The sequence below is a fragment of the Lagenorhynchus albirostris genome, chromosome 6 (genome assembly GCF_949774975.1).
Source record: "Lagenorhynchus albirostris chromosome 6, mLagAlb1.1, whole genome shotgun sequence".
Taxonomy (NCBI): Eukaryota; Metazoa; Chordata; class Mammalia; order Artiodactyla; family Delphinidae; genus Lagenorhynchus; species Lagenorhynchus albirostris.
In genome coordinates this window covers 54,383,850-54,407,272 of record NC_083100.1, presented here as the reverse complement: position 1 = coordinate 54,407,272, position 23,423 = coordinate 54,383,850, and the positions used below count along the sequence as shown (strand labels likewise).

The 23,423-nt window shown below is 38.9% G+C and overlaps 1 protein-coding gene across 19 annotated transcripts in view; it reads right to left on the bottom strand.

Annotated features, from left to right (window-relative positions):
- TTN (titin) overlaps positions 1 to 23,423 on the bottom strand; it is a 287,195-nt gene that overhangs the window by 173,083 nt on the left and 90,689 nt on the right. For all 19 annotated transcript variants that reach the window (XM_060152562.1, XM_060152541.1, XM_060152543.1 and 16 more), the window contains 35 exons: positions 23,125 to 23,412; positions 22,717 to 23,004; positions 21,891 to 22,172; positions 21,352 to 21,630; positions 20,951 to 21,232; positions 20,525 to 20,803; positions 20,144 to 20,431; positions 18,889 to 19,167; positions 18,516 to 18,794; positions 18,136 to 18,414; positions 17,709 to 17,996; positions 17,278 to 17,565; positions 15,744 to 16,025; positions 15,245 to 15,523; positions 14,542 to 14,823; positions 14,147 to 14,425; positions 13,340 to 13,627; positions 12,950 to 13,228; positions 12,558 to 12,836; positions 12,190 to 12,468; positions 11,305 to 11,592; positions 10,881 to 11,168; positions 10,043 to 10,333; positions 6,854 to 7,141; positions 6,168 to 6,260; positions 5,762 to 6,047; positions 4,793 to 4,976; positions 4,497 to 4,586; positions 4,133 to 4,400; positions 3,764 to 4,024; positions 1,942 to 2,151; positions 1,657 to 1,734; positions 1,526 to 1,552; positions 1,054 to 1,113; positions 661 to 744 (listed from right to left, as the gene is read on the bottom strand). In XM_060152562.1, coding sequence (XP_060008545.1) covers positions 661 to 744; positions 1,054 to 1,113; positions 1,526 to 1,552; positions 1,657 to 1,734; positions 1,942 to 2,151; positions 3,764 to 4,024; positions 4,133 to 4,400; positions 4,497 to 4,586; positions 4,793 to 4,976; positions 5,762 to 6,047; positions 6,168 to 6,260; positions 6,854 to 7,141; positions 10,043 to 10,333; positions 10,881 to 11,168; positions 11,305 to 11,592; positions 12,190 to 12,468; positions 12,558 to 12,836; positions 12,950 to 13,228; positions 13,340 to 13,627; positions 14,147 to 14,425; positions 14,542 to 14,823; positions 15,245 to 15,523; positions 15,744 to 16,025; positions 17,278 to 17,565; positions 17,709 to 17,996; positions 18,136 to 18,414; positions 18,516 to 18,794; positions 18,889 to 19,167; positions 20,144 to 20,431; positions 20,525 to 20,803; positions 20,951 to 21,232; positions 21,352 to 21,630; positions 21,891 to 22,172; positions 22,717 to 23,004; positions 23,125 to 23,412 — 8,442 coding nt within the window. The remainder of the gene's footprint in view (positions 1 to 660; positions 745 to 1,053; positions 1,114 to 1,525; positions 1,553 to 1,656; positions 1,735 to 1,941; positions 2,152 to 3,763; positions 4,025 to 4,132; positions 4,401 to 4,496; positions 4,587 to 4,792; positions 4,977 to 5,761; positions 6,048 to 6,167; positions 6,261 to 6,853; positions 7,142 to 10,042; positions 10,334 to 10,880; positions 11,169 to 11,304; positions 11,593 to 12,189; positions 12,469 to 12,557; positions 12,837 to 12,949; positions 13,229 to 13,339; positions 13,628 to 14,146; positions 14,426 to 14,541; positions 14,824 to 15,244; positions 15,524 to 15,743; positions 16,026 to 17,277; positions 17,566 to 17,708; positions 17,997 to 18,135; positions 18,415 to 18,515; positions 18,795 to 18,888; positions 19,168 to 20,143; positions 20,432 to 20,524; positions 20,804 to 20,950; positions 21,233 to 21,351; positions 21,631 to 21,890; positions 22,173 to 22,716; positions 23,005 to 23,124; positions 23,413 to 23,423) is intronic.

Below are 23,423 nucleotides of genomic sequence, written 5' to 3'. Positions count from 1 at the left end.
ACAATGGAATATTACTCAGCCATAAAAAGAAACGAAATTGAGCTATTTGTAATGAGGTGGATAGACCTAGAGTCTGTCTTACAGAGTGAAGTAAGTCAGAAAGAAAAAGACAAATACCGTATGCTAACACATATATATGGAATTTAAGAAAAAAAATGTCATGAAGAACCTAGGGGTAAAGCAGGAATAAAGATGCAGACCTCCTAGAGAACGGACTTGAGGTTATGGGGAGGGGGAAGGGTGAGCTGTGACAGGGCGAGAGAGAGTCATGGGCATATACACACTAACAAACGCAGTAAGGTAGATAGCTAATGGGAAGCAGCCGCATGGCACAGGGATATTGGCTCGGTGCTTTGTGACAGCCTGGAGGGGTGGGATAGGGAGGGTGGGAGGGAGGGAGACGCAACAGGGAAGACATATGGGAACATATGTTTATGTATGACTGATTCACTTTGTTATAAAGCAGAAACTAATACACCATTGTAAAGCAATTATACCCCAATAAAGATGTTAAAAAAAAAAAAAAGAGCATATAATTTACATTTTGAAAGGCAATTCAAACTGCTGACCACTAGAGGGCCAACATGTTGCATTAAACGACATTTTCCAGGTCTGTTAATAGTTCTATATTTTGACATTTAGGTAGATAACATATAATACCTTCAATACGTTTTGCTGGTGGTTTCTTTTCTTCAGGTGATGGTAGCAACAGGGGGATGGGAGGAACCACTGTATGAGGAATTTCTGAAGAAAATAAATGTCATCATAAGTAACATAGTTTGATTCCTTATTTTGTGTGAAATATGATGAAAAGTCTCATGCATTTGTTTCAGTACTTCAAAGGTGTTATAGCAGAAATTCAACAATCAGAACAAACAAAATTAGCATCTATTTAAAATTGTAACTACTCTTTTGCTCTGATTTTTAATTACACAGTGAAGAATATGATGAGAAAGAATTTGTTCTTGCTGTATGCTATGGTTTGGCATTGGTAACTTCCTAGTGGTAGGATACTGCAGCTTCAAGCCCAGGGGTCATGGTGCTGGATCTTACCTTCTGGAGGTACTGCTCTGATAGGCATGGTTGGAATTGGAACTCTGGAGTCAGGAATATCTGAAAAGGGACATTTAACAATGATAAGCACCGAGAGACTGAAAATGCAGATATTTATTAGACAACTGAGATGTGTTTGATTGTCAGGCATTTCCAACAGCAGAATTTAACATATAGAAACAAGGATATTAAGATTCTTTTGTAGGCAGACACACATGCAAATTTATTCCCTGTGAAAATTTGTTCTACGGCCAAATTTGATCCTAGATATCAGCTGAATGTGACCTCATTATCTCTAATTTCCCAAACTCACAAAGCCTAACATTGGTATTATTTTACTGAAAATAATTTTACTAAATAATATTTTACTGAAAAAAAGAAATAATATTTTTAGACATGTTAGTTTGGCTTCTATCCTTTACAAAATTACACTGAATGTATTGTAAGGATTGATTTTTCTTTTTTAACTTACCAGGAGGCTTCATCTCAAGTTTGATTTCTGCAAAAGAAAAAAAAAATGATATTTTTTAAAATTTAGAATTGTCTTGGCAGGCTACTTTGTTTCCAAGATTGCACTGTGATTTGAATGTGGTGTTTTCTGACCTTTGGTTGTTAAGTACAGCTCTGCTGTGCTTCTTGCTTCACCTCTGGGCTCCAGTCGAGCAATTACTGAATAGACACCTAAGGAAAAAATCGTGAAATGTTTGCTTTCTGATATGTTTGTAAATAATGCTTCTTTATTTAAATATAGTATTTATTTATATTTCTCTTTCCTAAAAAAAGTAATCTAGATAGAACTACAGAGTATAAGCATAAACTAGAGTAGAAATAAATAAAACAGGCAAAGTTGAAATTATATAGTCACAGGGACACTGTCAATTAAGTTACCTTCGTCATCTGGGGTCACGTTATGGATGGTCATATAATGGCAGCGACCGTCATTCCTGAAGTTGTATTTCTGGCTCTCGGTCAGTTCTGTTGGTCCTTTGTACCACGTTACAATGGCGTCATCGAAGGACACTTCGCACTCAAAGGTGGCAGACTGATGCTCACTCACCACAATGTTCTGTATGCGCTTCGTAAACTGAATTGGTTCAGCTGTTTAAGTACAAAAAGAGTTCAAATTTAGATTGTTTGGGAAGGAATTTCTTTCACTGTGCTTTCCCCACAGATGTTTAAAGTCTCTTGTCTTTTTATCCGATTGGAAAATAGCAGAAAAAGGCTGAAAAGATAAAACAAGAAGAAAGTGCACTTCTTCGCATCAGTAACAAAAAATTATCCCAATACTTAAGTGTATTCCTACAGGATCAATGTGGGAAAGTTTAAAGAAATCCCTGAAAGTCCTTACAATATTTACATGAAGGCAATAGTCAAGCGTGCTTATAACCCAAAAGTAATATTTAAACTTTAAAAATGTTAGTGAAATGGGGGCTTCAAAATAAAGGGAACATACACTTAAATTTTTACTGTATACTTCTCATTCCCCTTTGAAATTCTTTCTTTCCTCTGTAAAATAATTCTGCTATTCAGGATCTAGAATTGTTTATTTTTTGGCTTGTATAACTTTCCCTGTAAAAATAATTTCAAACTCAGTAGGAAATCTGCACTTCTAAATTTCAAAGGATTCATTTTGAAGAGTTCTGAAACCTGCTTTGCAAGCACCCGTGGGCAGGCATGAAGTCCACCCACTGGGAATGGCAGGGTATGTAGCAAGAGAATAGGCTGGCGTGGAGGTGCTTCTGCAAAATTTTATCTGGGAGGCTGGGATTCAACGCACTGCAGTATCATGAATAGCTTAGATGTCATATGTACTCTGGTGAGCTTTTCTTTGAAGGATCGTATAAAAGGAGGCAATTATTTAAAAAATGGTAAGTGGTTTCAACTGGATCCTTTAAATGAAAAAAGATTTAAAATTTCTTAACTTTAAAATACAAGCAGCCCTTGATATCCACTATAAAGCAAGTCAGAGATGTTGAAATGCTTATGTAAATAAGTCACATAGTTATTTCAACAGCTATAAATGGCAACGCCTGGAAGTAGAGCCCATGATTAGAGCCAAATGTTGCTGAATGCAGTCTAAAGGTGTAGGTCTTTAGGAAATAAATATTGTTGCTCCTAAGTCCTAGCATTCCACTTCATTTCAGAGATTCAGAGGTTGGAATATGATCTTCCTATGAAACAATAATTTTTGAAAAATAGCTGCTAATCACACATCACATATGTTGTTAATTTTATCTATAAAGTTTCATACAGATAGAGTCAAATTGATTCCTGTAAACAAAATGTCAGCTCCTAGCCAAGATCCTCAAGATACACAGGCATGAAATCTTGTCCTTTCTAAGATTTATTTCTAGAATTCAAAATCATAGATGTGAGAATTATGGCATTTAACAGAATTGTAAAAAATTACTGAATTTAGCATAATTATGAAATTTAACAGAAATAAGTGTTAGAAAGTCAAGTCATGGTTTAGACTGAAACCTACTTCAGGTCGAAAAGAACTATGCAACAGAATCGGCACTTACGTGAATACTTCCGTTTTGATTTCAAATGGATTTTGAGACGTGAGTGAATGCTATGAGTATGTGTGTTGGGAAATGAGACCACACAAGCGCTTTAAGATACATGTGATGGCAGGGTTGCAGGGGTCCTGCACAACATTTGCCACTGACCGATGCTGTGATAACTCCAGCCACAGTCTTTCACCCACCTTCAATTCTGAGCTCTGCTGAAGTTTCAAGGTCTTCGTATTTGCAGGTGTACTGACCCTGGTCCTCTGCTCGAACATCTGCAATGATCAGCTTATGGACTTTGTGCTCCACTTCTGTTTTATATCTACCTTGGGGTTTAAGGATTCTGCCATTTCTGAACCATTCGGACTTTACATTTGGCACAGAAAACTGGCAAGTCATGGTACAAGTCTGGCCTTCTTTCAAAGTAACATCCTGAAGATGCCGTTCCCAGGCAGGCTCTGTGGGTATGATACAATATACATTTTGTACGATATCACATGTGATGTACTCAGTAGTAAATTCATCTCACAAGTTTTTTAAAAAATAATAAAACTCTTTTTCCTTACCAATTACAGTTAGTTTAGCACTAGCGATGTGTGGACCACACACCAATCTATAATTGCCCTGATCTTTAAGTTGACAGTTTTTGACTCTGAGGGTATGTTGATCACCATCAATGCTTATTTCAAATTTATCACTGGGTTCCAGTTTTTCAGTCCCTTTGTACCATGAAAGCTTGATTTCTGGATAATTAATCTTAATGTCAATTTCAAACACAGCATCATTATCTTTCAAAACTGTCTGATTTTCAATGTCCTTGATCAAAGTGACAGGCTAGGAGAATAAAGAATTAAAATGCATTAGTCACTCCTTCCCTTGTAATTCCCAATAATAATTTCTTCATTTTGTGATCAGCATAATTCATTTTACCTCTGTCTGTGACAGCCTTTGCTGAATAAATGATACAAGTTCCTCAAATTCCTTTTCTTCCTTCTCTGACTTCTCTATTTCCTCAATTTCCTAGGGAGGAAAAAAAGCATAAGTATTACATATGGAATAAAATTTGAATTAGAGGACGAATGATTATATTTAACCTCCATTTTTGATGCTGCTTAGGTTATATTAACTATCTTATACAACTGTAGGGTTCTGGAAACTCAAAAGGCGTATGTTAGACGTTTCAAGTGTGAATTTTTAAAGATGATACTATATATAAAAGATCATACCAATCTATGTGTCTCTTCTACTTGACTTTGCTTTAGCATTTCAAATGCTTGAAGAAGACCCCGGAAGTCAGTGATTCCATACATGCGGGCATATTTTTCATATTCTTTTGGATCAATATTTTTGAGAAGTTCCAGGATATCAATTTCCTCTTCTTCCCCAGCTCCTTTCTTTAAGGCTGGAGTCCTAAATGAAATAAGAAATAAACGTGAATCACCTGTCTTCTACTTATTTTGAATTGTCTATCATCATTCAAAGATTATAAATGTAATAAAATTTTTTCCACAAAGGAATAGTTTTGTGTCCTTTATTTAAGAACTACTAATTTTACCATGTTAACTGTGAAACAAACAAACAAACAAAATTGTGGGTTTGGAGGTGGAGTGGATTAAGATCAGACTATAGTCACAAAGTATGGAATTTTGATCAAAGAGTTTAAGAAAGGATAACAAAAATATTTTTGTAAGCTTTACAACAAAAGAGGCTAATGAAAGAATTATAAGGAAAAATAATAATAGCCATGGAAAGCATCAATAAAGAATACATATATCATGAGGAAAATATGTAGAAATTAAATGTTGATTAATTGATTAACAGTGATGTTCAAACATAATTGGTTTTGAAATTATTGGCAATTATGGAAAATGTTTAAAATGGTTGATCTAGAAAGCCATTCAGAGCAAGAGAAATTACATGTAGAAACAAAAATTTCATGCCTAGACACACAGGTTTCTCTACAGGCCATTTCCTTTGTTCAAAATTTTAATAAAAATTCACCTCATTCTCAAAATTTTCTCAAGATTATTCAGAAATTGATGTTAATGCACCACTAACTTCCACTCAAATACTGTGTATTTGCTTATCTGTTTCTGTTAAAATGTCTATATGCTAATGTTCTTTCACAATCTGAATCTTGGAGGGGATGGTCCATGAATGGAACATTACCGTGCATGGTACTTTATTGAACTTACTTTTTCAGCATTGCTCTAAGATCTCCTTCAATTTTCTCTTGTTGCTTCCTTTCATCCACCTGTAGATTAACATTACTTTCAATTTCACCATGCTTGTTAAATGCGACACATCGGTATAATCCAGAATCGGTTTTTGTGGTGCCTCTGATCTCCAGCTTTGCTTCACCATCTTTCTGGTGGATAAAAATTCGACCTCCTTGGCTCAGTTGTCGCCACTTCCCTTTTGTCCACTTAACATTTGGAACTGGATCACCTCCAACTTTCGCAATGAATGTTGCAGTGGTTTCTAAGGAACAATGAAAACAAATCAATAAAAATTTAATTTTCCAAAACCAGTTTTTCTGAAATGAAATCAGCAGTAAAATGTACAAGACAGATGAAGATGTAATTTTCATGAAGTACTTACTTTCTACAACTCTCATACTCTGAGGTTCTGATATGAAGAAGAGTTTTCCATCTACTGCTGCTTTCTTAGCTGCTGGGACGGCAGCTGGTTTGTCTAAAACAATACGTTTATATGTTTTTTAAAAAAATCACAATTACCTTCAAATTGTAATAAATAATTTCCTTTGAAAAACAGGCTTTAAGAATATGGCAATGTTACAAATATTACACACTCTATATGAGAGTGGACTATAGAAGACAAAGCAGTTTCATAGACATTTATAACTAGTTGTAGCTATTACATGCAGATTGAACTGCAATCACATTAATCGCATCAAGTTTTATATTTCTCAACTTGGTTTTATTATATAGATTTCCTTTAGGGATACGATATCAGGCTACCTTATGTCACATTATTACAGGATCATTTTTGGAACTCCACTTAGTTACATCCTTTTGGATATGGTGAAAAAAAGGTCAAGAAGTGTGATGGTGAACTTGGGGTACTTTCAGAAAATTTCTGTGGAAATTATTGCCACTAAATCACCTAATATTTCAATTATAATAAGGAGACTATAAATTGCCAATGAGCAGTAACTGATAATTCTAAAAATCTAATTCCATTCTTACTTAAACTGTAATAAGCAAATAAGCAAATAAACACAAGCAGTTGAGTTAATCCAAATAATAGTTTTGAGGTGTCTGTACCTTTAATGGTCACTTTTGATTTGCAAGTGTCACTTCCAGCCACGTTTGAAGCTTTACACACATAATCTCCCGCATCTGCTTTAGACACATCCTTGAGTTCCAGCACAGCAGTCCCATTAGCAAAGCTGAAGCTGCATCTGTCTGAGGGCTTTATTTCCCTGCCAGCCTTCAACCACTGGATCCTGATCGGTTCTGATCCCTGGACGTGGCAGCTAAGCTGCACGAATTCTCCTTCACTAACTGTTACTGGAGTAGGGTGCTGATCAAACACAGGTGGCTTCTTAGGTGCTAGAATTAGAAAGGGATTTTCATGAGGAACATAAAAACAAAAAAATATTAAACTCCAGAAAAGAAACAAGTTTTGCCTCTAACAGGTAGCACTGGTTGCTATAATAGAACTGAATCATGTGCCTTTGTCTCTGAAAGCAATAGTTACACGTGTTGGATTTTATAAATAGAAAAAGGTTTAAAAACAAGCAAAGAACAGATGCCATGCTGCCCATGAATTACCCAAGCATCTGTGTTTTGCAAACATTAGGCACTGCAAACACTGCACTGGCCGTTCCTATAAATTTCGATGTCATATAGCACACCGTTGATTCTCTCAAACCTGCATGCAGCTGTATTTTCACTGAACCCTAAAAACGAAGGGCCTGTTGGAGAACTCTGCTCATGATATACAATGTTTGCTGCCCTCTGGGAAAGAAAGCCAACATTTGAGTAACCATGAGCCCACATGTTAATATGTGATTTTCTCTTAGGATCATCTTTAGCTATTATATGCAGCTACAGTAGCATTTAAAATCCAACCTTTGCCCAAAGGAATGAGGCGTTGAAGCTCAGTGCTCAAATGAAAACCCGTGAAGAAGATATCAGTAACATGATGGGAAGGCCATGTATAGCTTGGTGTTATGTAATGATTTTATTGAATGGTTCTGAGACCTACATATAAGGAAAATAAGCAATATTCATGATTGCAAAGTTGAAAACTTCTGATATCTATTCATTTTTAAACTCTATGGATAAAAAGCCTCAGAATTCTATAGAAAGTATTTATCTACTCAATGTAAAACCAACATGAATGGTTAAGCATTCATTCTTCATTTAACTAAATGTTTTAAAATTCAAACGCATTTAAGTACTATTGAGTGATGAAATTAGAATTATAAAAAGTTAACTCAATGATATTAGCTTATTAGTAATATTAATCTATTGATGATATTAACCTACTGTCTGTGCACCCTGACATGGCCAGCTAGATCATCAGAGTTGGTAATTAACTCCCAGTTGTTCAAGGAAGTTAGACTGTAAAGTGATTTTGATGAACTGCCTCATAATTATATGGATGAAACAAATGGGACCTAATGAAACTTAAAAGCTTTTGCACAGCAAAGGAAGACATAAACAAGATGAAAAGACAACCCTCAGAATGGGAGAAAATATTTGTAAATGAACCAACTGACAAAGGATTAATCTCCAAAATTTACAAGCAGCTCATGCAGCTCAATATCAAAAAAACAAAGAACCCAATCCAAAAATGGGCAGAAGACCTAAATAGATATTTCTCCAAAGAAGATATACAGATTGCCAACAAACACATGAAAGGATGCTCAACATCACTAATCATTAGAGAAATGCAAATCAAAACTACAGTGAGGTATCACCTCACACCAGTCAGAATGGCCATCATCAAAAAATCTACAAACAATAAATGCTGGAGAGGGTGTGGAGAAAAGGGAACCCTCTTGTACTGTTGGTGGGAATGTAAATTGATACAGCCACTATGGAGAACAGTATGGAGGTTCCTTAAAAAGCTAAAAATAGAACTACCATACGACCCAGCAATCCCACTCCTGGGCATATACCCTGAGAAAACCATAATTCAAAAAGAGTCATGTACCAAAATGTTCATTGCAGCACTATTTACTATAGCCAGGACATGGAAGCAACCTACGTGTCCATCGACAGATGAATGGATAAAGAAGATGTGGCACATATATACAATGGAATATTACTCAGCCATAAAAAGAAACGAAATTGAGTTATTTGTAGTGAGGTGGATGGACCTAGAGACTGTCATACAGAGTGAAGTAAGTCAGAAAGAGAAAAACAAATACCATATGCTAACACATATATATGGAATCTAAAAAAAAAAAAGTTCTGACAAACCTAGGGGCAGGACGGGAATAAAGACGCAGACATAGAGAATGGACTTGAGGACACGGGGAGGGAGAAGGGTAAGCTGGGACGAAGTGAGAGTGGCAAGGACATATACACACTACCAAACGTAAAATAGATAGCTAGTGGGAAGCAGCTGCATAGCACAGGGAGGTCAGCTCAGTGCTTTGTGACCACCTAGAGGGCTGGGATAGGGAGGGTGGGAGGGAGACACAAGAGGGAGGAGATATGAGGATATATATATATGTGTATAGCTGATTCACTTTGTTATACAGCAGAAACTAACACACCATTGTAAAGCAATTATACTCCAATAAAGATGTTAAGAAAAAGAAAAAGAAAAAAAAGTTATATGGATGAAGCCATTATGGTTAGAGGATCAGATTGAGAAGATCTCCTTAAACAATACAGTCTATTTCTTTGCCTCAAGCTATGACTGTGTATTCATAATGATATGCAACATCTTTCCACCCATTTTTTTTTCTTTCTGAGCAAATTTTACACTTTTGTATGAGGTTAATATTCATTTATAGGCTAAAAGCTTTGGGCAATATATGTCAGACAATAATCCTTTAGAAATATCCTTAGAAAAGAGAATGTTTCAGAATGTGATAGAACTCATAATAAGCAAAGGTAATGCAATATTCAATGATGAAAATTTTTAAAAATTTCAAAACAAATGTGCCTCATAAAAATTTATATGTCACTTATGTATGAATTTCAAAGTAGACTTAGACTTCTAACTACCTGAGAGAATTTCGAGATGTGATTTACAAGCTAAGGTACAGTCCATTTATTATATGACACCTACTTTCCTGGGCCACATAATTAAGTTACAACTAATGTATATTTTTTAGTAAACATATGTGGAATTGTGGCGAGCCAATTAAATAATATATATTCACATCTGTTATAACTTACTTGGTCGAGATGTCAGAAGAAACACACATGGCTGTCTAATAAGGCAGTAAAGAAAAACACATCATGCCAGGGGCTCTGAAGGTGACTTACCTTTGATGACGACTGAAGATGTACACAGAGCAGAGCCTGCATCATTCCACACTTTGCACGTGTACAAACCAGCGTCGTCCATGCTTGCCTTCTTGACTTGCAGCAGAAGTGTGTTGTTCTTGAATGTGATTTCACAGTTAGACGTTGGATGGATCGCTACGTTATTTTTGTACCAAGCGACAGAAATAGGCTGGGAACCAGCAACACGGCCCTCGAGTTTGAAAGAGTTCCTTTCTGTTTCTTCTACTGTCTCCGAGAGTTTTTTAGTGAAACTTGGTGGAATTAGCCGCTCTGTAAGAAAGTTCAAGGATATATGAAGTGGAATCCAGAAGTAGGTTACTAATAGGAGGCTTTTCAAGAAAGAAAAGTCATATTTTAAGTTCAAAGTCAAGGCTGACCAACTGAATACACCATATCAGTGTAATGTTCCTAAACATTTTGGCCTCTTTCCACAAGCTTATTTTATTTTTAAATTAAAACAATTTTTTTATTTTACATTGGCATATAGTTGATTTACAATATTGTGTTTTTTTTCTTTTATTTTCACAAGCTTATTTTAAACTGTTCTCTGATTTATGGGATAGATGATAAGAATAACTTATGGTCATTTACAGAACCAGGTATTTGTAAAAAAAAAAAGAAAAAAGGGGGGGAAGGAGTGGTCTTAGGGTTATGTAGGATATATAAAAACTTAGAGAAATACAGATTTTAAAAGATCACCTTTTCTCTAGAGAAACTTATTTCTTCTGAAACATTTTTATGTCAGTGGTTTAAAAATGTGCTAAATTTCATCTGTCCTAATAAAACCGCACCCTTAGGATATGATATACAAAGATACCTTTTATATTGAGCTGAGCCATGCAGGAGTCCTCTCCCACTTCATTGACAGCATAGCACGTATACTGTCCAGAGTCTCCTTTGTCTACTTTCAGGATTGTCAGGTGGGCACTGTTTTCCAGATAACTAATCTGATAGTTTCCGCCACTTTGGATCTGTCTGTTGTCTTTGGCCCAGGTGACCTTTATTGGTTGTGTCCCAGTCACATGGCACTCAAAGTCCGCACTGTCTCCCACCACAGCATCCACAGGGGCAAGAGGGATGTCAAAGAAGGGCGGGTTCTTCCCCTCTGAGAGGAGAGCAGAAAGACATGGTTTCAGGCTCCATACCTGACCATCCCAGTTCACACAAATCATCCTCCTCTAATTTCAAATTTGGTTATAAAAAATTTAACTACAGAAATAGAAATTTAAGAATCCACACACCTGTGAGAATGAGTCTGGCACTGGAAGAAGCAGAACCTATAGGATTTGTAGCTGTGCAAGAATACTGGCCTGCAAAACTCCGATCTGTTTGAAAAATATTGAGAGTGGCTACATTATCTAAAAATGATGTTTGTACATTGGGGCCGTCTTTCAACGGCTTGCCATCTTTAAACCAAGACACCGAGATAGGTTCTGATCCACTGACAGCACACTCAAAAACAACTGGCAGCCCGACCATTTCTTGAACATCTCTCAACTGTCGAGAAAACGACGGTGGAAGTTTTTCCTCTGTAGGAATAGAATTAAAGTAATGAATACTTCTGGACATTTTGAATTTACTGAATAGTCTTCTCACAATTATTGTTATATAAATAATGGGATTCCTATAAAAATATCAGGAGGTATTCACATATCCTGAATTAACTTGGACTCAAAGAAAAGCAGGTAAATTTTTGGAGCAAAAGTTTTACTTTGATGCCACGCTGACGCATGGTAGGTGTAAAAATATGTAAGCCAGCAGAGAAACTGATTGGCTTAAGGTACATCTCTGGCATGTAGCAGATTTTCTTACTTTTTAAGACTGCTTTCTAGCAATCTGCATGAGACACCCATGGGTGGAATTTAAAAAAATATGGTTACTCATTTTTCTGAAAGATTTAATTATAGAGACAAATGATGACATGATCCTTCCAACTGAAGATTAGTCATTTTATCTCTCTCTGTAAAGGTGATCAAAAAAGAGAAACTGCTAATTTGTAGGCAGAACTACTTAAGAAGAAAGTTTTGCATTTGGGAAGATTTTTCCTAAAAAGAAGACCCTCGCCAGATATTTTAAATCTTGTTCAAAAGAAACACATTCATTCACTTAAAAAATATTGCAATCACCTTGAACAGTCAGGAAAGTTGATGAAGAAACTTCTCCCACACTGTTTTCAGCCCTGCAGATATATTCTCCACTGTCATTACTATCAACCTGGTTGAAAACCAGTGTAGCAACATTGTTCTTAAAATGCATTTTGTAGGTAGTCGTGGGTCTCAATTTCGTATCTCCTTTATACCAGGACACCCCAATTTCAGGGGTCCCAGCAAGTTGGCATTGCAAAGAGGCAGAATCTCCAATGGTCACCTTCACAGGCTCCAACTGCTTGACAAAATATGGTGGTTCTGCAGCCAAGAGAGATAACCAGTCATGAAGGAGACATGCCAGGATGGTTATTTGTATATAAAGATACGAATGTGCAATCATAACACACCTAGTATCAGGATTTGTGCTGAACAGGAGTCTTTCCCGGAAGCGTTTTCAATGTAGCAGTTGTACTGTCCTGCATCCTCCACTGTGCTGCTTGGAATTTCCAGGATTGCAGATTTTTCAGTTGTGGTTATATGACACCTCTGAGAAGGAGTTATATTTGTGCCATTTTTCTTCCACGTAACTGAAATGGGAAGAGTTCCAGTATACGTGCCCTCTAGGATCAGGGGTTTTCCTTTCTCCAGGCTGTAATCATTGAGCTTCTTCACAAATTTGGCTGGGGCTGTAGCAGGCAAATTGAAAACATGAAATAAAGCACATACACACACAGATACAGGCACACCTATTACTTCGTGTATATTAATTGTAAAAATGCAGAATGGCAGTCAAACAAACCTTTTACATACAGATGTGTTGTACAAGAAGCTTTGCCAGCTTCATTACTAACGATGCAGGTATATTCTCCACTTTGCGATGTATCTACATCAAACAGCTCCAGTTCAGCAACTGAATCCTCCAAAGACACATTACATCTGTCCCCTGGTACTAGTTCACTGCTACCCTTGAACCAGCTGACACTGAACGGGGGTGTTCCTTTTACAAGGCTTGTGAAAGTTACATTTGCTCCAGTTAAAACATCCATGGGATCAGGTTTCTGAACAAAAGATGGTGGTTCTAAACAAAAAAGCACATACCGGAAAAAGTTTACTACTTTTGAATTCTGATGACAAAAATGTTGAATAAATAATGAAACGCAATTCTATTTCGCTGTTATTTTTAGCTGACCTCTCACAGTCAAAGGAGCACTGCACTCATCAGAACCAGCCACATTAGTAGCTATACATGTGTAGTCGCCGGTGTCCGAGTCTTCCAGCATGTTCACAGTTAAGGCACAAGTGTTATCCGTCAGGGTGGTCTGGTACTTCCTTCCACTGCTGATCTCGTTTCCTTCATGGAACCAGGAGACGGAGATTGGAGGTGACCCATAGACTTTACACTCCATTACCACTGAGGAACCAGACAGACCATTTGTCTCTTTCAATTTTCTTGTGAATGAAGGAGGCACAATTCGGTCTGAATGTGATAAAAATCAAACAAACAAGAACATCAGTTATAAAATGATTTGAAGAGAGAATTATTGTCTTTTTGATGGAATATGCCTAGATCCATTTGGCTCTTCTGTGAGGATATCACAGAGTTCCCAGTGGGGTCACACCATGGAAAGCCTTGAGAATCAGTGGACAAGACGTGCTAGTTGACTTATTAGGAATTTTGGTCTCTCTTTGCTGTGAATCATTATGTGGAGAATTACTCCAGCATAAGTGACAGTAGAAGACTACATATCCTTATTCCTTATCCAGGGATTAAGTGTTACTCCTACCACCCTGAATTGTGGGAATTCCTCCAAAAGAAAGGGATAGAACTTTTGGACTTGGTTTTCTTCTAACTCTATAGGTCTATTACCTCTGATTTTGCTGATTCAGAGGATGTCAGACTCATGTCACGCTGTAGAATGTGGAGTTTCTTATACACACGTATGTAAACCAGGAACTATACTATAGTAACATTGAAACAAAAGCCCAACCAACCAACCTGAAACATGAACTGAGGCTGTGCAGCTGTCTTTGCCCACTGGGTTTTGCACCTCAAAACTGTACACCCCACTGTCACTGGGGGCCACGTTAATAATCTTAAGGCCAGATATTTTGTTGAAGAAGCTGATTTTGTATTTGCTATCACTTGTCAGCTCTTTTGCATCCTTAAACCACTTAGTAGTGAGTTCGGGTGTGCCAGTGACCATGCACTCCAAGGTACAGGTGTCTCCCGTGGTCACTTTTATGGATTCTGGCTTTTCGACAATTGCTGCAGGCTCTGGAACGAGATGTAAATTGTTTTCAAATGTTAAAATCACATTGAAAAACTAAAGAAGACATGAGTACTGGTAAGCGTGTGCCTTCTATTCATGATGACATTCTATCTGCACTAACCAAGGATGGACACCGTGGCGAAGCACTCTTGCATTCCGGCATCGTTTTTGATCTGACAGGTGTATTTCCCGGCATTGGCTGTTTCCACTCTTGAAAACTGGAGGGTTGCAATGTTTTCTGAATAAGAGATCCATATATTGTCACTTTCTCTGACCATCTCCCCCTTGTCTTTGAACCACACCACGGAAATGGGCTCAGCGCCTTCAATAGCAGCCTGAAGCTGAACTTCTTCACCAACAACGGCAGAAATGTCACTGGGCTTCTTCACAAATCTTGGTGGTGCTGATGAAAAAGAGGCAAAATCAGGGATTTAAAATGTGTGGGGCTATGCGTATTTCCCTCAAAGCTATGAATGCTAGGAATCAAACTGGTGATCATGTGTTGTTTCTATTTCTTAAAGAAGAGGCATTTTTGGTGAATGGGAGCAGAGGTGCATTAGAGTTTGTACTAAGCAGAAAGAGTCGAACATCTTGGCCTCTCTAGCTTTCTAAATCCAATCAAAACCTACTGGGAAAATTGTCTAAAAGGGTAATTACTAGGATTTAGAAATGGGATGCGCACTAACTATAAAAGGATTTAGAAAGGAGAGAGGGGAAAAGTACAAGACAGCTAGCGGTAAAGGATGGGGCAAGAGCTGAGGGGCCAACAGGGTATTAAAGTTAGAAGGAAAACTGTAAGCAGAAGAGAATGGAGTCACTCTAACCTTTCAGAGTGATGGAACCAACACAGGTGTCTCCCCCCACGTCGTTCGTGGCTTTACACTGATATTCCCCAACGTCTGCAGCACTGACGCTCAGGATGTGAATACTCGTCAGGAAGTTCTCAGACATTATCTTGTACTTCTTGCCACTCCTAAGTTCTCTCTTGTCTTTATGCCAAGTAACTTGAAACGGGGGGGTGCCCTGAAGCTCACATTCAAGGTGAACATCAGCTCCTTCCAGTGTCTCAACGGGACGAGGCTTTTTGCGGAAAACGGGTGGTTCTAAAATTAGGAAAAAAGGAACATTAGGATGTGTTCTGTAACTATGTAGTTACAAGTAAGAATCAGTTTTCCATTCCACCATAGAGAGAGAACACTACACTCGATTTTCTATTGTGTCCTTTAAAATTTTTAGAACCTCGACGGAGAGTCAAACAGGGAATTGAGAGGACAACTAGGAGGAAGTTAACGTGAAAAACATGAAAGAAGGGTAGGAGCTGACCTTTAACTTTTAAGGTGGTGCTGCTGCTTGCTCTGCCCGCTGCGTTGCAGGCCTCGCACGTGTAGTCTCCGCTGTCTTCTACACTGAGAGCGTGCATTTCCAATACCGCCACCGAGTCATGGAATGACATTCTGAATTTACTGCTCTCTTGAATTTCAGTCTCGTCCTTATACCATAAAACTTTGATTTCTGGAGACCCTCCTACTTTACATTCATATCTTGTAGATTCATCTTGTTTCATGATTCTTGAAGGTTCTAGCTTCTTAATGAACCTGGGGGGTTCTATGGAAGCAAGACAGAAAACACAAGGGAAGAGAAGGGAAGACACGTATAATTCAGGATGAAGTGAAAAATCAAACAGAGAGGTCTTTAGCTCTGGAAAACAAATTTATTTGCTGCAGTTCAAGGAAGAATAGTTAGGTGAAACTTAACTAGAAAATTCCTATAAAATATATTTATTTTTGTAAGCACCCACATCAAATATTACTGCAAAAGGAAAGAGGAAGAGACATTTATTCCTTTTGTGCAATCCTCCTACCAGCAAAAGAATCACTTTGTGCAAGATCACAGTCAGAGTGTGTATCTGTTGGTGAAATCACACTACGGTTTACAGGGATTTGAGAGAGTTTGATTACTTTCTTGTACGTGAACCAGTGCAGGACAGTCTATTTCCTGTGGCTGCAAAGATATCAGTTATGTACCATGAAGAGTCAGAGTAGCAAAATTGGGTTAGATATCTTAATATTTTAAAGTGCTATTTTCTCTTATAGGCCTTAAATAGATATTTCTTCAACCTTCATAATATCCCTTTGAAGTGGGGAGAGCGATCGCTTTCTTCATTAACTGAATCAAAAAATTCAAGTTTAGGGAGATAAAAATAATTAGCGATATATCACAGAGCACGTGGGCTGCTAAATCTAACTCTGTTTTAATTTGAAGTTATTTATAAACTATCACCATTAAAACCCTTAAAATGCTCTCATGGGTTAGACCAGCAGCTCATTGAGTTAAATGTTTGATTTCTGACCACAGCAGCCTTGAACATGCTACAGAGAGACATGGTTGCCTTCCATGATGTCAGATATTGATGTACTCCCCAGTCCCCTGGCTTCCATTGTTATTTAAGTGGAGCTAGTAGAGGAAAAGAAGTTGACACAATCTGACTCTTCTTGAAGGGCTTGATAGTTTGGGGCTCTGCTAGCCCCTCGAGGAACAAAATCCATTAATTTATAAACTAATGTGGAAAGTAAGTCATTCGAGACAACTTCCTTTTATTGTCCTAAGATAATTTCTTTCAAACTTGGGTTTTCTTGCAATTTCAGCCTTTGAAAATGGACCTTCAGTCCATGTTTGACCAGTTTTATATTTTTTTAAATAAACATTATAAAAACTTGCTCCCACTTAGAAGACCCTGGATCTATTCAATCACTTCCAATTCCTAGACCATAGTCCTAAACGTATCTTTCAAGCACACGCTTTCTCCTATATTTTCAGATGTTGAAATGAGACCTTACTATTTCACTTGAACAAGTACCTTGTACACCCAGATGAGCAGAACAAGAGTCTTTTCCAGCGACGTTGCTTGCATAGCAGGTGTATTGCCCAGCATCAACTTTGCCTACTTTGAGAACCGTCAGAGTGGCAGTATTTTCAACCAAAGTCATCTTGTAGTTGCCTCCAGGGCGAATCTCTCGGTTATCTTTGGCCCAAGTGATCTTGATTGGTGCAGTTCCAGTTATGTGACATTTAAAAGAACCACTTTCTCCAAGAGCAAGATCTACTGACACAGGCTTTAGATCAAAGAAAGGAGGCACTTCATGGTCTGAAAAGAATGAAGACCAACATGGTGACTTCAGTTTTCATGCTCCCAGACATGGAGCAGAAACTAAGTGGCACCAGACCTTTGGTGGCCCGGAGCAGTGAAACTGCTTTATGATGAAGAGGGTAATGTGATGAGCTACCCACCTAAGAGGATGAGCTTCGCACTGGATGAAGCTGTCCCAAGAGGATTAGAAGCAGAGCAATTGTACTGACCAACATGGCTCTGGTCAGTTTGCAAAATCTGAAGAGTTGCTACATTATGAACAAAAGATGTTTGCAAATTAGCATCGTCTTTCAAAAGCACCCCATCTTTGTACCAAGACACTTGAAGAGGTTCTGAGCCATTGATGCGACATTCAAATGCAACTGGGAAGCCAAGGGTCTCCTGAACATCCTTCAGTTTTCTTGCAAAGGAAGGTGGAAGTTTGCGCTCTGGAAGGGAGTCACAGACAATCCTTATTTACAAGAGAGAAAACACCCGCAGCATACTTCAACCCATTAACCTTGTGACGTTTTTAAGAAAGTGGATCTGTCAACACACAGCAAGACTTGTTAGGAGAACGATCATCACCTTTGATAACGAGCACAGCTGAGGAAGCCACTGCCCCCACGCTGTTTTCAGCCTTGCACGTGTATTCTCCCACGTCACTGGGATCCACTTTGTTGATTACTAAGGAGGCGACATTATTTCTGAATTGCATTTTATACGCAGGAGCCGATCGTAGCTTTGTGTGTTCTTTATACCAAGAAATTCTAATTTCTGGGGTTCCATCCACTTTACACTGTAAAGTTACAGGTTCTCCGATGGCTGCTTCCACGTGTTCCAGAGGCTCAATAAAATAAGGTGGTTCTGAGGTAGAAAGGATGGTAATCAATCAATCATACTAGCTAAAAGAGGATGTATTAAAAGAAAGAAAAGAGAGCAATAAGAAGAGGTAACTGTCAACATACCTAAGACAGATACCAGCGCTTCACAAATATCTTGACCGGCCTCATTTTCTATGAGGCAACTGTATTGTGCATAATCCTCTATTGTGCTATCAAGAATTTCTAGGATCGTAGATTTTTCCGTCATGGTAATGCTGCAATTCCGAGATTGTGTAAGGGGGAACTCATTCTTCATCCAGCTCACCGAGATGGGAGGTGTGCCGGTAAACGTGGCCTCGAGAACGATGGGGTTTCCTGTCTCGACGCTGAAATCAGCCAATCTTTTCACAAAGGTGGCTGGTTCTATAAGGAGAAAACAGCAGGGCAGAAGTGGCATCTTCAAATAAAGAATCAGAAAAGAATGCTAAAGATACATGTTTTGGAGAAAAGAGCAAACCTTTCACAAAAAGATGCGTGGTACAGGAAGCACTGCCAGCGTCGTTAGCCACGAGGCAAGAATATTCCCCGCTTTGCAATGGCTCCACCTCAAACAATTCCAGTTCTGTGACAAAATCTTCCAGAGAGATGTTGCATGACTCCCCTGACACCAGTTCCCTGCTGCCTTTAAACCATTTGACCTTGAAAGGCGGGGTGCCTCTAATGACACTGGTGAATGTGAGGCTCATTCCAGGGAGAACTTCCAAAGAATCAGGGGCTTGTTCAAAAGATGGTGGTTCTAGATACCCCAGGAGTGGGGGAGATCAAGAGAAAAAAGAAATCCAATTGAGCAGTGCTTTTGCTCCTTGAAGAAAAGGGAATTAAGACTACACATGAGGGCTTCCCGGGTGGCGCAGTGGTTGAGAATCTGCCTGCCAATGCAGGCCACACGGGTTTGAGCCCTGGTCTGGGAAGATCCCACATGCCGTGGAGCAACTAGGCCCGTGAGCCACAACTACTGAGCTTGTGCATCTGGAGCCTGTGCTCCACAACAAGAGAGGCCAGGATAGTGAGAGGCCCGCACACCATGACGAAGAGTGGCCCCCGCTTGCCACAACTAGAGAAAGCCCTCGCACAGAAACGAAGACCCAACACAGTCAAAAATAATAAATAAATTAATAATAATAAAAAAGACTACACACGAAGTAATGAGGTGGATAGACCTAGAGTCTGCCATACAGAGTGAAGTAAGGCAGAAAGAGAAAGACAAATACCTTATGCTAACACATATATATGGAATTTAAGGGAAAAAAATGTCATGAAGAACCTAGGGGTAAGACAGGAATAAAGACACAGACCTACTGGAGAACGGACTTGAGGATATGGGGGGGGGGAAGGGTGAACTGTGACAAAGCGAGAGAGAGGCATGGACATATATACACTACCAAACGTAAGGTACATAGCTAGTGGGAAGCATCCACATAGCACAGGGATATCAGCTCAGTGCTTTGTGACCGCCTGGAGGGGTGGGATAAGGAGGGTGGGAGGGAGGGAGACGCAAGAGGGAAGAGATATGGGAACATATGTAAATGTATAACTGATTCACTTTGTTATAAAGCAGAAACTAACACACCATTGTAAAGCAATTATACCCCAATAAAGATGTTAAAAAACAAACAAACAAACAAAAAAAGACTACACACGAAGACAAAATAAAGAAATCCCCTGTGAGGCAGTCACTAAGTCAAGCAGCAGCCTGGTGCCTGTGCACTGACCTTGGACAGTCAGGACGGCCGAGCATTCGTCTGACCCAGCCACGTTGGTGGCCACGCACGTGTACGTGCCTGTATCAGAGGGCTCCAAGAAGCTCAGATTCAAAGTACAGACGTTTTCTGAAAAGCTGGACTGGCATTTAGGCCCACTAACGATCTCATTTCCATCCTGAAACCAGCCCACGGAGATGGGCGCGGAGCCGGAGACTCTGCACTCCAAAACCGCCGAGGCCCCCAGGATGGCGTTGGTGTCCTTCAACTTGCGGATGAAGGAAGGAGTCACGACTCGATCTACGTGGAGAAGGGTAGTTTTCCGTTGAAAGAGAAGCCTTATTTTCTACCCCAGGAAAAAGGGTATATTCACAAAAACCTCATACTACTCACCCGAAACATGGACAGACACAGTGCAGTTACTTTTACCAACACTGTTTTTCACTTCAAAGCTATATAACCCCTTGTCATTCATTTCTGCACAAGGGATTTTAAGTGAAGCCACTTTGTTGATGAATGTGATGTGATGTTTGCTGTCTGCAGATAATTCTCTCCCATCTTTGAACCACTTGGCTGAAAGTTCTGGTGTCCCAGCCACTGCACACTCTAATGCAAAAGGATTTCCGGTAGTGACAGTCATGGGTTCTGGTTTCTCTATGATTCTGGCTGGTTCTGAAAGAAGTATATTGCATTGAACACAAAGTCTTCTTTCAAACTAAGAGTGTAATCAGTATATTATTGGCTAAGAGTAATATGTGCAGGCAATGATCATGGGTCAATCAACCTGATTTTTTTCTCAGGCTGTACTTTGTTACTAACCTAGGACAGTCAAGACTGCTGAACACTCTCTCATTCCGGCATCGTTTCTGATCTGGCACACATATTTTCCAGAGTTAGATGCTTCTGGGCTTCCAAGTTGGAGTGTTGCAACGTTATCAATGAATGAAATCCTAGTGTTTTCACTCTCTCTGATAATGTCACCTTTATCTTTCAGCCAGACGACAGCAATGGGCTGGAAGCCTTCCACTACGGCCCGTAACTCAACGGCATCCCCAGCGAGGGTTGAGGTGTCACTTAGCTTCTTCACAAACCGTGGGGGTTCTAATGAAAGAAATTTGTGGTTAGAGAAAAAAGATGAGAATCACAGCCACATACATTATTGGTCAAGCAAGAAAAGATGAAAGCAAGAGATAAATATTTTTGTGCCCACGGATACAAACCTTTGAACTTGACAGTGCAAACACACGTGTCACTTCCCACCTCATTAGCAGCTTTGCAGTGATATTCTCCTACATCGGCAGCTTCCAGATTAAGGATGTGGAGACTTGTATCAAAATTTTTCGAAGTGATTTTAAATTTCTTGCTGCTCCGAACTTGCTTGCGATCTTTAACCCACACCACTTCAAATGGGGGGGTTCCCGAAATTTCACATTGGAAGATAACATCAGAACCTTTAAGGGCTCCTACTGGAGAAGGCTTCTGGGTGAAAACAGGAGGTGCTACCAGAAGAAAAGAAGATAAGCAATGAGAGCATTTGCCTAATGAAAGGGAAAAAATATTTTAGAGTCTAAATCGTTGAGTGCCCGGTGTGACCATATGACAGTATACCAACATAAGAAATGACTAGTCATAAAAACTAGTTTAAGAATTGCAAGCAAATCCCCTTAACTAGCCTTTTTATTTTGGAGCTCAGAACATTGCTGAGAAAGAATCCAGATCAGAGGAGAAGGAAGAAAGAAAGCAGCTTAGCATGTCTAACCTTTAATCGTCAGGGCTGTGCTGCAGCTGGCGTCCCCAACACCATTATGGGCTTCACAGATATAGTCCCCACTATCCTCTGTGCTGGCTTCATTGATGGTGAGTGATGCCACAGAATCCATGAATGACATGTTGTATTTCCAACTTTCATGAAGTTCACCGTCATTTCGGAACCACAAAACTTTGATTTCCGGGGAACCGCTTATTTTACATTCCAGTTTGATGGATTCTCCCTGCTTTGCAACTTTTGAAGCTTCTAATTTCTTAACAAACTTTGGAGGTTCTAGTAAGTCAAAGGAAAAAAACAGCTTACGTTTGTAGCTGAAGAGTCCATAAATACATTTTTAATCTGGTTTATTAGTAAGAATATATGTACTTTCTGAGAGTTCTGTGGTAAAATATATTTATCTTTTCTATTAAATAAACTTTTAATATTTTTAATAGAGAATTTAATTGGCAAGTTAATCTTTGTAGTTTGGATATGGAAACTAAAACATGTAAGTTAATGTATTATAGAGGTATTTGATCAAAATGGTAAGTCAGAATGCCACATAATAGGAAAGAGTGAAAAAAGAGAGAGTTGAAACAACATTTAACAAATTTCAATTAAACAACCCCCTGATAAGACTACTTTTAGAGATACACTAACTTAAAGAACAAAATAAAGAGAAAACAGAACTTCGATGAATGTTGCCTCCACCACTAACATACAAATTCCAACATGATCCAGTTACTTTATCCCGAACATTTACAAACTAAAGAAACTTTTCAAAGAAAATTACACAACATGTGAAAGAACAATATTGGTAAATGCCATGTGAAGATACCTTTTACACTGAGTTGAGCTGAGCACATGTCTTTGCCAACATCGTTGGTTGCTTGGCAAGTATATTGACCAGAGTCTCCTTTGCCTACTTTAAGAATTCTCAAATGGGGAGTGTTTCCCACACATGTAATTGTGTAGTTTCCTCCAGGACGGATTTCCTTGTTATCTTTTGACCAAGTAATTCGCATTGGTTGAGCACCAGTAACATGACACTCAAAGTCAGCACTTTCCCCAGCGATAATATCTATAGATACAGGCTTGATGTCAAAGAAGGGAGATTTCTTAGGTTCTGAAAGATGAGAAGAAAAGGCAACATGGGTTTTTTTTCTCTTTTTTATTGGCCGTTTCTACTTTGACAATGACTAAGAAGTCATGGTTTGCAAAGAGAGAGAGTAACATAGGAACAAACCTCTTGCTGTCAGTCTAGCACTGGAAGACGCTGTTCCAAGTGAATTAGAAGCTGAGCAGGAGTATTGGCCAGAGTGACTCAAGTCTGTTTGCAAAATTTTTAAAGTTGCCACATTATCTACAAATGATGTCTGTAGATTTTCATCATCTCGTAAAAGTACCCCATCTCTATACCAGCACACTTGGATGGGTGCGGAGCCATTCAGTCGACAAGTGAGGGTAACTGGTAACCCAACAGTTTGTTCGATATCCTTCAATTGCCTTGCAAAGGAAGGTGGGCGCTGGGACTCTGTTGGAAGA